Source organism: Ochotona curzoniae, unplaced genomic scaffold (assembly GCF_017591425.1).
Source record: "Ochotona curzoniae isolate NIBS_2020 unplaced genomic scaffold, NIBS_Ocur_1.0 contig_1071, whole genome shotgun sequence".
NCBI lineage: Eukaryota > Metazoa > Chordata > Mammalia > Lagomorpha > Ochotonidae > Ochotona > Ochotona curzoniae.
In genome coordinates, this window is record NW_024464939.1 from 16,775,968 (window position 1) to 16,793,639 (window position 17,672).

General features: G+C 41.7%; 1 protein-coding gene and 1 pseudogene across 2 annotated transcripts in view; one reads left to right on the forward strand and one right to left on the reverse strand.

Moving 5' to 3' along the window:
- The window catches only part of ELOC (elongin C), a 24,056-nt gene extending 8,586 nt beyond the window's left edge, over nt 1-15,470 (forward strand). For both annotated transcript variants that reach the window (XM_040994282.1, XM_040994273.1), the window contains exons 2-4: nt 10,187-10,240; nt 13,316-13,459; nt 15,260-15,470. In XM_040994282.1, the coding sequence (XP_040850216.1) occupies nt 10,237-10,240; nt 13,316-13,459; nt 15,260-15,450 (339 nt within the window). In that variant the 5' untranslated portion in view covers nt 10,187-10,236 and the 3' untranslated portion in view covers nt 15,451-15,470. The remainder of the gene's footprint in view (nt 1-10,186; nt 10,241-13,315; nt 13,460-15,259) is intronic.
- LOC121165594 lies at nt 12,051-12,490 on the reverse strand (annotated as a pseudogene).
- Nucleotides 15,471-17,672: the final 2,202 nt, after the last annotated feature.

Below are 17,672 nucleotides of genomic sequence, written 5' to 3' on the forward strand. Positions count from 1 at the left end.
GCAGCTAGAACTGCTGACGCCAAACCATGCCCTGTGTGCTATGCTTTGATGAGCACCAGTTTTTCACGTTGATGGAAGTAATTGATTTATTTATTTCTTCTTCACATTTTGTGCTGTCTGTATTTTTCCTGAGAAACCTTTCGCTGTTGTCATGAAGTACTCTGTTTTCTGCAAGTAGTTTTATTATTTTACTCTTGAAATTTAATTAGGTTTTTCTGAAGTTGGTTTTTGCATATTGTATGAGGTAATAGTGGAGTCTTTGCTTCTTGGATAGATAATTGTGCAGCTATGTAAAGAGACTTTCCCTTCCTAGTCATATACTTTGACTTACTTACTTTTCCACTCTAAGGAATCAGTAATCAGGTTACTTGTTTTCTGTGTGTAAGTTGATCCAAAACAATTGCTACCGCCAACACCTTGATATTGGAACCATTATTCTCGCCAAAATGCACCCTGCTGCGATTGCTGTGATCTGTACCACCCCTTTTAATATTCCTGGGTGGTTAGTGTGGGCAGTGTGAAATAAGAGTTCTTAAGTTTCCAATTTCTTCTAATCAGAATTCCTTAAGCTCCACAATTCATTGCAATAGATCATAGAATTGACTTCTTTGAGGGTTTGTTACTAGAAACCAAAGCTCTGCTGATGAAATGCTTACTTTTACTAGAAGAGTTATTTTTTAGTAGTAAAAGTTTGCCATTAGGAATAACAGTCAGTAAGCTCTTGCTATTGATTGTTGCTAGCCATCAGAAACATTGAAAATTGAGGTCATCATGGGTTTATTTTGTGGCACAGTAGGTTAAGCCACCACTTGGTACCCCACATCACATTTGAATGCCCATTTGGCTACTATGATTCATATCCAGTTTCTGCTGGTGGAAACATGGGAGGTAGCACGAAGATGGCAGGAGTGCTTGGGTTCTGTGTGGTTCTTAGCCCCAAGCTTCAGCCTGGCCAAGTCCAGGCTACTGGTGAACATTTAGGGAGTAAACCAATGGATACAAAACACATTGTTCTTGCTCTGCCTTTGAGATAACTTACAGAAAGAAAATTGAGATCAGTCCTTTTACTTTAAATGGCCAAATAGGATCTTAGTAAAATCAAGGAACTTCTCTCCTTGACCCGACTGCTGATGAGGACAGAACTTTTTCTGAAATCCAGACAGACGTTTTCAGATATCTGAATTAATTCCAGAAATCTGACACAAGAATATATATTTCATAGATTTTTGTACATTAACAATTTATGCAGTATATGCATAACTATGTGACTGATGTTTTAACCATCTATTTTCATAAAATATTACTGTGCCCTGAAAGTTTGAAAAGGGCTTTAGAAGTTCAAATTTATCCTAACTAGATTCTATTGTGAAAGATGAAATAGCATCAATGGTTGTTGTTGTTTTATTTTTTTATTTATTTTTTTTAAAGATTTATTTTATTTTTATTGGAAAGGTGGGTATACAGAGAGGAGAGACAGAGAGGAAAATCCTCTGTCCGATGAGTCACTCCCCAAGTGACCACAATGGCCGATGCTATGCCGAGCTAAAGCCAGGAGCCTCTTCCGGGTCTCCCACACGGGTGCAGGGTCCTAAAGCTTTGGGCCGTCCTCGACTGCTTTCCCGGGCCACAGGCAGGGAGCTGGAAGGGAAGCAGGGCTGCCGGGATAGAACCGGCGCCCATATGGGATCCTGGGCGTGCAAGGCGAGGACCTTAACCACTGCACCATTGCGCCGGGCCCAGTGGTTGTTGTTTTTAGGATTAATTTTTTTAAAAGATTTAATTTAGTCACTTGTATGACAAAGTCAGACATACAGAGAGGAGAAGAGACAGAGAGGAAAATCTTCCATCCGATGATTCACTCCCCAAGCAGCCGCAATGGCTGGAGCTGCGCTGATCTGAAGCCGGGATACAGGAGCTTCCTCCAGGTCTCCCACGCAGGTGCAGGGTCCCAAAGCTTTTGGCCGTCCTCTACTGCTTTCCCAGGCTACAAGCAGAAAGCTGGATGGAAAATATGGCCACCGGGATCAGAACCGGCGCCCATATGGGATCCCAGTGCATTCAGGGCGAGGGCTTCATGTGCTAGGCCACCATGCCAGACACAATTAAGTTTTTTTTTTTTTTTTTTTTTTTGAAAGATATTTTACTTAGAGGAGGAAAGATAAGAGAGCTATCCCACTGGTTCACTGCCCTAAATGGCTGCAACAACCAGAGCTGAGCTGATCTGAATCTGGGAACCCAGAGATCCATGCACTGCAGGGTCCCAAGGACCCTTTCCCAGGCCATCAGCAGAGAGCTGGATTGGAAGCAGAGCAGCTGGGACACAAACCACTGCTTATACGGGATGTTGAGCCACTGCACCAGTCCCTATCACTGTCTCATTCATTCCCTCCATTTAATATATATCTCCAAATATTCCAATGCATTTCAGTAAATGTTTTCTACAGGAACAGTTTTTGTGATTGTGTAATAATACTAAATTAACAAATTCCAACAAAGTAAAGTAGGTAACAGTTTTGTGCCATTGACTAACATAATCTTGTTAACAATATCAGGATGATGATTATCTAAATATGTATGTGGCAGATAAATTGGTTAAGAAGCTTTTTTAAATATTTTATATATTTTTATTGAAAAGGTTGATAAACAGAGAGACAGAGAGGAAGATCTTCTGTCCGATGATTCATTCCCCAAGCAGCCGCAATAGCCAGAGCTGAGCTGATCAGAAGCCAGGATCCCGGAGCCTCTTCCAGGTCTCCCACACAGGTGCAGGGTCCCAAGGGTTTGGGCCATCCTCTACTGCTTTTCCAGGCCACAAGCAGGGAGCTGGATGGGAAGTGGGACAGCCAGGATTAGAACCAGTGCCCATATGAGATCCCTGTTTGTGAAAGGTGAGGATTTAGCCATTGAGCTGTTGCAATGGGCCCTCGCCTACATTAAAGAAAGAAAAAGTATTTAAAACAAAGAATCCTCTAAAATAAAAAGTTGATTATGAAGAAATTGATTCTGTTTATGTGGTTAAGGAAAGCATGCTCCCCATTGCCAAATGACTTACAAGAAAACAATAGAAACATGAAAAGAGAAGGATTTTACAGTGACTTGTCAACAGAATGTAGGGAGAAAGCAGACGCAGCTTCTCTTGCACACAGCTGTTTACCACTTGCAGTCTGAGGTCTGGTTGTTCCATCTTCTGCCCCCTGTTGGCTCCCTTTTTTAAAAATGGTAGTAGTGTGTGTCTATGTACTGATTTTAAGTTTCTATAATTTGTATTGAAGACTGACATTTACTACCCTCTGCTTCACTATCCAAATGCCCACAGTGGCTGGAATCGGACTAGGCCAAAACCAGAGGTCCCAGACTCAATCCTAGTCTCCCATACAGGGGCAGTTAGTGAGCACTTGATTCGTCACCTGCTGTTGTGTGTCCATGGTAAGCTAGGATCAGGAACAGACCCCCAAGTCAAAGCTAGACACTGCTTGGGAGTGCCCGAGTCCCAGGCGGCACCTTAACCCCCACCAGCAGCTCTGTGCTACCCTTGGCAGTGAATTCAGACCATTGTGAGAGCTCACTCTTCTGCCTACAACTCAATTTTTTTCCTAAGATTTATTTATTTGTATTGCAAAGTCAGATTTACAGAGAGCAGGAGAGTCAGAAAAATCTTATATTTGCTGATTTGCTCCCTCGCTCCCGAAATGGCCACAATAGCCAGAGCTGATCCGAAGCCAGTAGCCAGGAGCTTTTTCTGGGTCTCCCACGTGGATTCAGGTCCCAAGGCTTTGGGCCGTCCTCGACTGCTTTCCCAGGACACAAGCAGGGAGCTGGAAGGGAAATGGAGCAGCTGGGTAGGAACCACTGCTCCTCTGTGATCCTGGTGCACATAGAGTGACGATTTTCTCACTGAGTCTCACTCTGGGCCCTGCCTGGGCTCTAACCACTGCTCTTCTTGGCCACTGACTTACCTTCTTAAGTCGTACTTCCTGAACTCATTTGGTCATGTACTAGACACTTACATATTCCAACTGGGATTTTTGTCTCCTTAAGTTTATTAGATAATTAATGGGTCAGTTTTCAAATTTTTTTTTTTATGTTTTTATTGGAAAGGCGGATATACAGAGAGGAGAGACAGAGAGGAAGAGCTTCCGTCCGATGATTCACTCCCCAAGTGAGCGCAACGGCCGATACTATGCCGATCCGAAGCCAGGAGCCTCTTCCAGGTCTCCCACGCGGGTGCAGGGTCCCAAAGCTTTGGGCCATCCTCGACTGCTTTCTCGGGCCACAGACAGGGAGCTGGATGGGAAGCAGGGCTGCCGGGATTAGAACCGGCGCCCATATGGGATCCCGGGCGTGCAAGGCGAGGACCTTAACCACTTGCGCCACCGCACCGGGCCCTTCAGATGTTTTTAAAAGCTTATTAAAAGTAGGAAATTTTGGGCCCAGTGCGATAGCATAGTAGCTAAAGTGCTTACCTTGAATGCATCAGGATCCCATATGGGTACCAATTCTAATTCCGGCAGCCCCACTTCCTATTCAGCTCCCTGCCTGTGGCCTGGGAAAGCAGTCGAGGACGGCCAAAAGCTTTGGAACCCTGCACCTGTGTGGGAGACCTGAAAGGGCTCCTGGCTTTGGATTGGCTCAGCTCCAGCTGTTGCAGCTGCTTGGGGAGTGAACCATCAGACGGAAGATCTTCCACTCTGTCTCTCCTCCTCTCTGTATATCAGCCCTTCCAATAAAAATAAATAAATCTTTTTTTTAAAAAAAGAAAATTTCAGCTTTATTTGTTTTTGAGATTTACTTTTTTATTTAAAAATCACGGTGACAAAGAGACATATGTCCAAATTGGCTGCAACAGCTAGCAGTAGGCCAGGCCAAAGGCAGGAGCCAGGAGCTTAATCCAGGTCTACAGCCAGGGTGACAGACCAGGTGTTTGGGCCATCTTATGATGCTCTTTCTTCCCAGGCCTGAGCACTGGTGTCCATACAGAGTATCTGTTTCAGGTGGCAGGTTTACCTACTATACCACAGTGCTTCCCAAAAAATTTAACTTTTTTTTTTCTTAAGATTTATTTTACTTTTATTGCAAAGTCAGATATACAGAGGAGGAGAGACAGGAAGATCTTCTGTCCAATGATTCACTCGCCAAGTGACCGCAGCGGCCCATGCTGTGCCGATCCGAAGCTGGGAGCCATGAGCTCTTACATGTCTCCCACACAGGTGCAGGGTCCCAAGGCTTTGGGCTGTCCTCAACTGCTTTCCCAGGCCACAGTCAGGGAGCTGGATGGGAAGTGGGGCTGCTGGGATTAGAACCGTTGCCCATATGGGATCCTGGCATGTTCAAGGCGAGGACTTTCTCTGCTGGACCACGGCGCTGTCCCCAAAATTTTAACTCTCAATGTTGATTGTTGATTTTACTCTTTCTCTATTAGTGCTGCTGGTGTTTCCCTGTTCCACTCTGCTCCTGTTGTGTAGATGGTCAGCTTCACTTATTATATTAACTTTAGTCAACCTGTTACCCATAGGGCTTCTCAGAAGTCTGAGTTTGCATGGTTATTTAACTTCTACTGGTTAACAATATCCTAGCTGACTTATTTTGGAGATTTTCCACATAGAAAAGCTGGCACTTCAAACTCATATACTTTAGTCTTTTCTAACATTTTTGCCTTTTTTATTTTTAACAGAATGATTAGAAAGTGTCACGGCATAGCTGGTAAAGCTGCCGCCTTTAATGCCAGCATCCCATTTGGAAACCCACTACTCCCTTTCCAGTCTGTTTCCCCAACAATGTGTTTGGGGAAAGAGCAAAAGATGGCCCGGTGGCCCAGCGTGATAGCGTAGTTGTTAAAGTCCTTGCCTTGAACGCACTGGGATCCTATATGAGCACCGGTTCTAATCCCGACATCCCTGCTTCCCATCCTGTGACCTGGGAAAGCAGACGAGGACAACCCAATCTTTGGGACCCTGCACCACTGTGGAAGACCTGGAAGAAGCTCCTGGCTTCAGATTGGCTCAGCTGTAGCTGTTACAACCCTTGGGGTGCGAATCATCGGTTGGAAGAAGTTCCTCTCTTGTCTCCCCTCAGTATACCAGCCTCTCCAATAAAAATAAATAAATTTTTAAAAAAAAAATAGAAAGGAGAAATTGGTACATTATGTATCTCTTTTCATGGTTTAGCAACTGTTCTAGACTAGAAAGATTTGATATCTCTTCTACTGTCTCACTAAGCATAACAGATCATTCCGCATATTTTCCTTTAAGGCAGAGCTACGATCAAAGAAAGATTTTCCATCCATTGTTCACTCCCCAAATGGTCAGAACTCCATCCTGGTATTCCCACACAGATGTAAGGAGCCCAATGATGTAAGCCATACTCTGTTGCTTTCCCAGTCACATTTACAGGAAGCTCCATGAGAAGCATAGTGGCTGAAGAAGTATGCACAGCTATACAACTGTAATTTTACACTGTCAGCCATTCTCCATTCCAGCTACCAGAATTATACAGTGATCAGTGAAAATGCAAAAAAATATATATATAAGAAATCTTTAATTCATAAGAGATGATTCCCATGATTCAGAGCACTGCTCAGATACAGCACCATAATGCTGGTGCAGGCCCAGCCTATTAATATGCTCATGATCTGTTACTAATATCTTTTTCTTTTTTCCTTTCAAGCTGAGGCATTAGATAGATTGTCTCAAATTGCTTTTCTGTTCTAGAATGTTACTAATTTGATTTGGTTTATTTATTTGGAAAACAGAGTTATTACTAGGCCAAGGCAGAGAGGGTTAGAGGTTCTGTCCTCTAGTTCAGTGCCCAGATACCTGAGATGGCCTAGGAAGGCCATGCCGTTAGGAGGCAGGAGCTCCCCCTGGGTCTCTCATGTGGCTGGCAGCCTCACCAAGCGCCTGGGACGCCATCTGCTCCCTCCCACGGCAAAGCCATGATTCATACCAACACTCTGCTAGAGGATGCAGACATCCCAGCCAGCAGCTTCTGTGTGCCGCAGCACCTGCCTGTGGGTTGTTTTCTGAATCCTTCCTTGAAGGCTAGGCTTTAAATGTTAGTCAAGAATTTTTTTTTTAGAGGAACACAATGATTGAGTTATGTTATTTTAATGACATGGGTTATGGACTGCATGATGGCTCAGCTGGCTAATCCTCTACCTACAAGCGCTGGCATCCAATTGGACGCCAGCTTTTGTGTCCCGGCTGCTCTTATTTCCCATCCAGCTTCCTGCTTGTCTGGGAAAAACAGTAGAGAATGGTTCAGAACCTTGAAACCCTACACTCATGTGGGAGACCTGGAGGAAGCTCTTGGCTCCTGGCTTCAGATCGGTTCATCTCCAATCACTGTAGCTATCTCTGGAGTGAACCAGTTGATGGGACATTTTTCTCTCCATCTCTCCTCTCTGTAAATCTACTTCCTAAAAAAAGAAATATTTTTTAAGCAGGGGAGAACACATTAATATGAATTAGATCTTTTTAAGATATGATATAATATGTCATGAAAATATTTTATTAATATAAAACCTTTTCTTTTACAAATTTAAGATTTCTCAAAAATGCACATTTTTGGGCCTGGCACAGTAGCCTAATGGCTTAAGTCCTCACCTGGCATACTCCAGGATCCCAAATGGGTACCGGTTTTTGTCCGGTTTGCTCCACTTCCCTTCCAGCTCCCTGTTTGTGGCTTGGGAGGGCAGAGGAGGAAAGCACAAGGTGTGGGCCATTGTACCTGTGTGGGAGACCTGGAAGAAACTCCTGGCTTCAGATTGGCTCAGATCTGGCCATTGCAGCCATTCGGGGAGTGAACCAGCACATGGAAGATCTTCCTCTTTCTTTTTCCTCTCTCTAAAATAAGACTTTCCAATAAATAATAAGTATTTTTTTAAAGAATATAAAAACACATTTTTTAAACTTTTCATTTCTATATTTCAGAATGTTGATAGTCTGTATGCAGAAAGTATGAAAATAAAATCATAGTTGGCATAGATGTGCATACTTCTCTTAGTACAGGGCACTTTGCATTCTAGTGGAATCTACTTTATGTCCTTGCTGCATCATATTATCATTCATTGAAGCAAATATTTGCTTAGTGTCTACCATTATTAAGTAATAAATACAGGATATAATACTTCCTGTGTCCTCACTGTGCTGAGTGAAGGCATACCTACCTCCCCGCACACTGATCTGTAGCAGTGTAAATAGAAAATTGTTAACCCTGAAAGTTCACCTGAACTTCAGTGTCCAAGGGTTTTATTGGATTTTCATTAATCACACATACTAGATGGAATCGCGTGTTAGAAAGTTGAACTCAACCTCCAGTCCCCCTCTGTCTGTGAAAGTCATGTTTATTAAAAGTACCCAAAGTCCTCTGTCCTAAGTTCTTTTATTAGTTTTAACTATCTGGAGAGTAAAAGACGAATACCTTATAAATATCTCACTTTAGCAGGTTTTCATTGGTCAGTATGATATGTGTGAGCATTTTATGTACTTTTTATCCTGCCACTTTCCAAGGGTAGGGCAGGAGGCAGGAGGCAGAATGAGCTTCCATTCTGTGGTTCACTCTGCAAGTGCCTGAAACCAGCATCTCAAGCCACAACTTGCACATAGGTGTCGGGAATCCAGCTATTGAAGTGCTTCCCTGGTCTTCACAGCAGGCAGCTGAGTCCGGAACAAAAGCCAAACAGAAGCCCAAGCACTTCAGTGTGGAGCATGGGCAGCCTAGCCACTGGACTGACTTTCTGTCCATGTCCACATCACCATCCCAATGCATTTTAAATGGTTCTTTGTTATTTTCTGATTTTAAAATAGCCTTTCTCTCATTCAGAAACCTCAACTATCAAGAACATTTTGGGTACACTTTAGTTGTTAGTTCATAGAAGTGTGAAGTTTTGCTGTATTGGAACAGTAAACACTTGCATAGCGAGGAAGTAAAAATCCTTTTTTTTTTTTTAAAGATTTATTTATTTATTGGAAAGTCAGATATACAGAGAGGAGGAGAGACAGAGAGGAAGATCTTCCATCCGATGGTTCACTCCCCAAATGAGCGCAATGGCCGATGCTATGCGGATCCGAAGCCAGGAGCCAGGAACTTCCTCCAGGTCTCCCACACAGGTGCAGGGTCCCAAGGCTTTGGGCCATCCTTGACTGCTTTCCCAGGCCACAAGCAGGGAGCTGGAAGGGAAGTGGAGCTGCCAGGATTAGAACCGGTGCTCATATGGGATCTCGGTGCATTCAAGGTGAGGACTTTAGCCGCTACGCCATGCCGCCAGCCCCGAAGAAGTAAAAATCTTTAAGCTTTGTTTTGGTTTTGTTTCTAAGGAGTGACATAAGCAGTCCCATCCCCTGCTTCTCTCTCATGCTGAGCTGGGAGCCAGAAACTCAGTGCAGGTCACCACCTGAGTGGCGGGGACCCAGGCACTTGAGTTGTCACTGTGTCTTCTGGTGAGGGTGTGTGTTAACAGGGAGCTGGAATTGAGAATGAGCTGCAACTCAAACCCAAGTACACGAAACAATATGGAATGTAGTCTGTGCCATAGACTCCAGTAGTACCGAGGATGTATACGGGGTCTTGAAAAAGTTCATGAGGAACACTGCAGTTGTCATCCAGTGGGCAAATGATTGCTTGCTTGCTACCCCAGCATTGCATGGCCACGCGGGTGATGGCTACACGGCCCTTCATGCAGTCCATGAGGATGAGCTTAAGGTTGTCTTCATTAAATGCCTGGTTCCTATTCTGGTCGTAGGCGGCCCAGATGTTACTGACGGTGGCCACAGTGACCCTGACGTCTGTGTCTCCATATCCTGAATAGGCCAGCAGCGATTCCTAAGTTCTTGGGTGGCCTAGGAGCTAAAATCCTTACCTTGAATGTGCCAGGATCCCACATGGGCACCAGTTCTAAACCTTGCAACCTCACTTTCCTACCTAGCTACCTGCTTGAGGCCTGGGAAAGCAGTCGAGGATAGTCCAAAGCCTTGGGACCCTGCAACTGCATGGGAGACCTGGAAGAGGCTCCTGGCTTTGGATCAGGTCTGGCTATTGTGGCCACTTGTGGAGTGAATCAGCAGATATAAGATTTTTCTCTCTGTCTCTCCTCTCTGCATATCTGACTTTGCAATCAAAATAAATCTTTTTTAAAAATGGTTGAATACTGTTGTATTGCAACATTATAATGGTGCTATTATATTTTCAGGAAACTACTGAAGTTCCTGTGGAAGCAAAGTAGAATTTCATAAGAACATAATGGGTAAGTTAGATAAAGGTAATTTTGTGTTTTGGTGAGTAGAAGTTGGTTTTCTTCTCAAATATTGGTCTTCAAAATAAAAAGATTATCAGAGTACACTAAAATTAGTTTATGTCGATATATACTATTTGCCTATCAAGTTTGCAGTTTCTAGGAAATATAACTTAAGAAATCTGAAATACTCCCAGAAAACACAAGCAGTTTACATTATAGCAATTTTGTTTTGTTTTTAAATCCAGAATCCAATCAAGGATTACTTACTGCATAAAACTGACTTTTCAGTCTCCTTTAATAGTTACCTTTTGGGGCCAGCACAGTGCTCAACTGGCCAATCTTTAGCCTTGTAGCACTGGCATCCCCTATGGGCACTGATTCATGGCCTGGCTGCTTGGCTTCCCATCCATGCAACTGCCTCCATTTGGCCTGGGAAAGGAGCCGAGGATTGTCCCCCTCTGTACCCGTGGAGGGAGCCAGAAGAAGCTCCTGGTTTCTGGTTGCAAATCAAGTCATTTCCAGTGTCAGGGCTACTTGTTTAAGATTGATTTATTTTTATTTGAAAGGCAGAGTGGCGGTGGCAGAGAAAGAGATTTCCCATCCACTGGCTCACTTGCCAAAATGCCCATAACAACCAGGGGTAGGCAGATGCCAAAGCTTGGAGCCAGAAACAGCCATCAGATGGTGGCAAGCGCTCAAGCACTTGAACCATCGTAGCTGCCTCCCAGCTGCATGAGCAGGAAGCTGGATCAGAAGTGCAACGGAGCCAGGACCAGAACTAGCACTTGGGTGTGGGATAAGGGCATCCCAAGTGGCAGCAGACACGTCCCTTACCTTATGTGGTTTTGTGTTTTTGGTTTTATAACAGACCAGGAAAGTTTTTATTAAAAACATTCCTAACCTTCAGTATATCTAGTTGTTTCTTTGTGATTAAATTCAAGTTAATTTTGGGTGGTCATGGTTGGTTTTTGTTTTAATCTTAGTTTTGGAGATTTTTGGATCAGTTATTTACAGAAGAGTAGATGAATGTTTTTGGCTTAATGGCAATGAAGCTTTGTTTTCTCCTTTGCAAAGTTTTAGAGTGATTTTTAAGATGCTTTTCTCTATGTTAATGACCAACAAAGTTAAAATTCTGTTATAGTAATAAAACTGTCAAGTGTATATGTGAGAAAGAAATCTTTTTTTTAAGATTTACTTTATTTTTATTGCAAAGTCAGATATAAAGGGAGAGGAGGACAGACAGAGAGGAAGATCTTTTCAATGTTTCACTCCCCAAGCTGCTGCAACAGCCAGAACTGTGAGGATCTGAAGCCAGGAGCTTGGAACTCTTCTGGTTCTCCCAGACAGGTACAGGGGTCCCAAGGCTTTGGGCCATTGTTGACTGCTTTCCCAGGCCACAAGCAGAGAGCTGGATGGGAAGCGGGGCCACCAGGATTAGAACCAGCACCCATATAAGATCCCAGCGCATGCAAGACAAGGACTTTAGCCGCTGGGCCATGCCGCCGGGCCCTGCAAGAAAAAAATCTTAAGGAGATAATACAACCATGTAACTACCCCTCCTCACCCTCCAAAAATTTTGTGTTGAGCGTCATGACTCCTGTGAATACAGCTGGGGTAGACTAGACTTGTTTCCAAAATAACATCTATACAGTCTCTCCTCACTCTTGTTTTTATTATTTAAGTTTATTATTAAACAATCTCTGCCCTCCCCTCCCCCCGCCCCAGCCACAAAAAAACGTCCTGGGCTTCCCCCCCCCAGTCTTGTCCTCCACAATGCACAATGTTCTTCTCTCTTTTGGGTTCCAACCAATGGTGTCCACTATGATGCAGCAACTTGGGTGAGGGGCTCCTCCAGGTACTGGGCCTTGGCCTTGAGCATTCCGAAACCCACAGTCCCCTTGACATACATACATACACAGCAGAAGGCTGGCCACGCGGGTGATGGTTACATGGCCCTTCATGCAGTCCATGAGGATGAGCTTAAGGTTGTCTTCATTAAATGCCTGCTTCCTATTCTGGTCATAGGCGGCCCAGATGTTACTGACAGTGGCTGCTGTGACCCTGACATTTGTGTCTCCATATCCTAAATAGGCCAGCAGCGATTCCTCATTATTCAGTAGCAGGGTGCTCTGGATGCCTCCAGTGTTGGCTTAGCTGAGCACCTGGATCAAAGCCTTGGGGCGCAGCATGCCTGCGACTGCTCACCCCAACATCCTGGCACCAGGCCACATCCTGAGGTTTCTGGCAGCCCAGCCCCCTCTTTTTAATATTTAAACATCAAAATTTCCTCTATTCAGTCATGCAGTAGCTTCAATGGGGCAGTAAATAATAGTATAGTCATTATGGGTTAATAGAAAAATGATGAGTAAAAAAAAGCCTTAAGTTATGGAGTTTTGGACTTGTCCAAATAAGCTGCATTGACATAGCAGAAATAAAAATCAAAATCACTTACATGTCTAAAAGTATTTCAAGTGATAAAGTTGCACTACGATGGCCTGGCAACTAAAATGTTCAGCTTACACACCAGGATCCTATATGGGCGCTGGTTCTAATCCCTGCTGCCCCGCTTCCCATCCAGCTCTCTGCATGTGGCCTGGGAAAGCAGTTGAGGACAGCCCAAAGCCTTGGAACCCTGCAAACATGTGGGAGACCCAGAAGCGGTTCTGGGCTCCTAGCTTTGGATCAGTGCAGCTCCGGCCAGTGGCAGCCACTTGGGGATTGAGTGAACAGACGGAAAATCTTCCTTTATGTCTCTCCTCCTCTCTATATCTGGCTTTCCAATAAAAATAAATCTTTAAAAGTTTTACTTCAGGTTGAAATGTGCTACTTTGATCACAAAAAATTTGTTAATATCTCATTGTACAGTGGAGGTCCATTTTTATCCAAAGTAGCATTCTTATTTCCAGAGGTTATATTGCCTTGAAATATATTTGCAGCGTAACAAAATTAGTTAACATTTTAACGGTTTGGTGACTGTTACCCTTCAGAAATGTTTTTGGTCTTTTAGTTCCTCAAACAATCCCCTTGGTGAGACTGTTTTAAGTCGTGTGACTCAAAATCATTTTACTATTCATTGTACCTTAGATGGAGAAGAGAAAACTTATGGTGGCTGTGAAGGCCCTGATGCCATGTATGTCAAATTAATATCCTCTGATGGTCATGAATTTATTGTAAAAAGAGAACATGCACTAACATCAGGAACAATTAAAGCCATGTTGAGTGGCCCAGGTAAGTGTAAAAGTTTGATGAATGTGTTTTTAAGTTGAATTAAATGACAGTGCATTGTGAAGAGAAAGTAACTGTTACTGCATAGGTATAGGTATTATACATTGCTAAAACTTGGTTTCTACTGCTTTGTTCCAGTTATTTACCCTATAAGCTTGTTTGTTTTAAGATTTATTTATTTGAAAGGCAGAAAGAGAGATCTTGTGTCTTTTGGTTCACTCCCTAAATAACTACAACAGCCATGGCTGGACCAGGATGAAGCAGTATCCGGGAACTCTGTGCAAGTCTCTTAGGTGGCGTGGAAGCGTTCACGTACTTGGACCATCATCCATTGTTTCCGCGTTCATGTTAGCAGGAAGCTGGGTCAGAAGCAGAGTAGCCAGGACTTAAACTTGCACTCCAGTATCGGATGCAGCAGCTTGATGTACTGTGCTGCAATGCCCACCCTACCCTATAAGTGTTGATGAGATTGGTTTGATTGTTTTGTAATAGGAAGGCTCGTTTCCCCTCCATTATTTCTCATAGCTAACTTCTTAACTTCAAACTGGCATTTGTACTTTTAGCTTAATAAGAAGTTGCCACTTATCAAATTTCTGTTTCTTAACTTTCTTTCTGAAGTGAATTTCACATAATACAGGATTAACTGTTTAAGTGGGTAAGTATCACCACCATCAGTTCCAAAGTGTTTATCACCTCAGAAGGTAACCCTACTTCACATCAACCTGTCACTATTCATTCTCAACCCCCAGCACCTGAAAGGTATCAAGATGTGTTTTCAGTTTTTTGGTGTGTACTTAGGAGTGGAATCACTTGTTTATATGCTAATTTGGTGCCTAAGTGTGGAGAAAACACCAAACTGCTAACACAACAACCACATCATTTTATATTCCTACTAACAGTATTAGGGTTCTTTTGTTATATATTCTGTCCAATGTTTGTTATTGTCCATCTTGTTTGCTTGTTAGTATCCTAGTGGCTCTTAAGGCAGATTGGTTACCAAAGGTCTAGGGGATAGAGAAAATGGGTACAGGATTTTATTTCAGGTCAGGGTAATAAAAATGGTTTGGATAAAAATGGTAACTGTACAATACTGTGACTATACTAAGTCATAACTGAATGTAGTACATGCTGATGTGCTGATGTGTACCTCAGCAGGTAGTAGGTGATGATTCAGCTGGAGTCCCTACCATCTGTGTGGTAGACTGAATCCTGGGTCTTCGCTTGTGTTGTAGCCCAGTCCCAAATGTTACAGGCACCAGGGAAGTAAATCAGCAGATGGGAGATTGCTGTCCTTTGGTTTTCAAATCAAAATAAATTAATTGACACTTGATCTTAGCCAAAAGGCCAAGAAGCGATCAAATCAAAATAAATTAATTGAAATTTAAAGAAAAATCTGATTTAGATATGTGTTTGATGCTAGTTATTTTAACATTTATTTGCTAGTGTTACCATAACAAAATACTATAGATTGAATGACTTAAACAACGGTACTTTATTTTCTCAGAATTGTGAAGGGTGGAAGTTGAAGATTAAGCCTTTTGCAGTTTGATTTCTTTGAGGCCTTTCTTCTGGTCTGTAGATGGCCATCTTTCTGCTTGACTTCACATGATCTTTGTGTCCTGATAAGAACACTCTTCATGTTGGAGTGGCCACCTAATGATTTCACTTTAGCCTGATTATCTCATAGAAGAACTTGTCTCCAAAGAAAGTTACATTCTAGGGTACTAGGAGTGACATTTCAACATGTGAATTTGGTGGGCAGAGATGCTTCAGGTTGTAACATATACATTCTTTGTTTTTCAGGTCAGTTTGCTGAAAACGAAACCAATGAGGTCAATTTCAGAGAGATCCCATCCCATGTGCTATCAAAAGTATGCATGTATTTTACCTACAAGGTTCGCTACACTAACAGCTCCACTGAGATTCCTGAATTCCCAATTGCACCTGAAATTGCTTTGGAACTCCTGATGGCTGCGAACTTCCTAGATTGTTAAATAAAATAAATTATAATAAACTGTTAACTTTTTCAGTATTTAATACCTGTAGTTTGGTTAGTAATTTTTTCAGATATAGCATGTTGCCTGTATGCAGTTGAACTATGAAGTTCAATGCAAAGCAGATTATGTTCTGTTATTTTGCATAGCAATCCGAATTGAAATTTGTTAGCTACATCAACAAATTAAGGACATTTTCACAAATAAAAGATGTGAAAATTTAGATGGTTTTATCTTATCCTTGGAGAATGACCATATAGTTAATGCTGAACTTTAGGCATAAATGAACATGTTCTACAGGTAAAATAATGGGGCTAAGTATTTTTATGTTTTTAATGTTTTTTTTTTAATAATCTATTCTGATCTTATAGTTGTCAATAGCATTGCTAAAGTTATGCAAACAGTTGCATTATAAAAATGTAATATAAACTTAGCCAAACATTGATTTTTATAACTCATATAAGAGTTGAAATTTCTTATGTCTTTTGATAAACTGCAGTATTGTTTAAGTATATCTTGTCTCTTTGTTTTTTGCTACAACTTAGGAACTTATTTAAAAGCAATTTGGGAAGGTTACAAGGAATAGTAACTACGCAGATGGTTAAAAGTAAACAACATGTCTTAGAAATCTTGTATATTGTGCATTTGGGGAAATTTCAAGTACTGTATCTTCACTGATTATAGTTTCCTTTGCAGTTATTTTATTCTTCCTTCATAGTCCCTTGTGATTACACTTTTGATTGGCTAAATGTTTTAAAAGACTCATTAAAAACTTAATGAACTTTATTCAAATCTTAAAAGCTATAGAGTTTCCTGAACTATTCCAGTCTTCCTCCATCCAATTGGAATGTTGTAAAATATGGGAAACATGTGGCAAGACATAGTATACATCATATAATATAGTTAGGTATAGTACTTTATGTATCTTTATTAATTTATAAAATAAGTCCTAATAATTATAATAATGATAGTGAGTTTTCTACTGAACTCAAACTCACAGTGAAAATATTCAGCTTTAATATTAAGCCGATGACAGGGCATCTTTGCTTAGGTGTCAGAACAGAGGCACTGAAGTGTTCGGTTTAGTATTTTGTTCCTTAATAGTAGAACAAAGCTGCCTCAGAGGAGCTATAAATTTGTCTTTAGTTTATTTCTTCTGGAGTAGCTTAATCTGGAAACTCAAAAACCATAAACAAAAGTAATTTTTTCTCTTAGAAAACCTAAATGTTACACTGTCTGGCTTATTGAAAGCAGTTAAATATCAGTTGCATTTGTTTAGTAGCTTCTTAGGGCATACTGGTACGTGTTTTAGCATAGAAGATTATGTATGAAATTCAAGAATTATTTTATGCTACGTGGTGGTAAATAATGCCAATTATAAACCTCCATAATGATTTCAACAGTAAAGATGATAGCTAGAAATAAGACTTAACTTTGGTTACTTTATGTGTGAGATCTAAAAGTAACCATAAGTTTAAGACATCAAAATAAAACAGACTAGGTAAACCTGTATATCTTGCGGCAAATGGTACTTGCATGTTAATAAAGACTATTGCCTGAAAGGTATGGATGGAACATTTGGTGCTTGATCTTTTTAGCCTTAATTTTCTCTTTCTCTGAAGATTTCACAAAACTGCTTCAGGACATCTTCCCGTATGATTGAATAGTAGGAATTTGGATTTGATTAAATTTGTGAAGATGGTGTGTATTGTTGAGACAGTGCTCTCCATTTTGTAGTTAGCTTATTACTTTTAAAAAATCATCACTTGTTTTTTTATTTGAAAGGGAAATTTACAGAGAGGGGAGGGAGGAAGAGAGAGAGATCTTTTATCCACTGGTTCACTCCCCAAATGCCTGCAACAACAGCCATAGTTGAGCCGATCTGAATCCTGGAGCTTCATTTAGGTCTTCACATGGCTGCAGGGGCCCAAGAACTTGAGCCGTGCTCTGCTGCTTTACTAGGCTATAAGCAGGGAGCTGAATGGGAAGTGGATCAGCTAGGACATGAGCCAGCCCTATATAGGATGTGGGTGCTGCAGGTAGAAGTTTAGCCTGTGCCAGCTCCTAGCTTAGTTTTCAAGTTAAGTGCAACTCTTCTTGATGTTTTTCTTTCTGTATATTATTACCATTAAGGCTTTTATTCAATTAATGTTTGTACTGCCCAGATTATGTTTTCTAGGTTAATTGTCTTTAATGAATCTTTTTCCAGTTTCCAATACTTT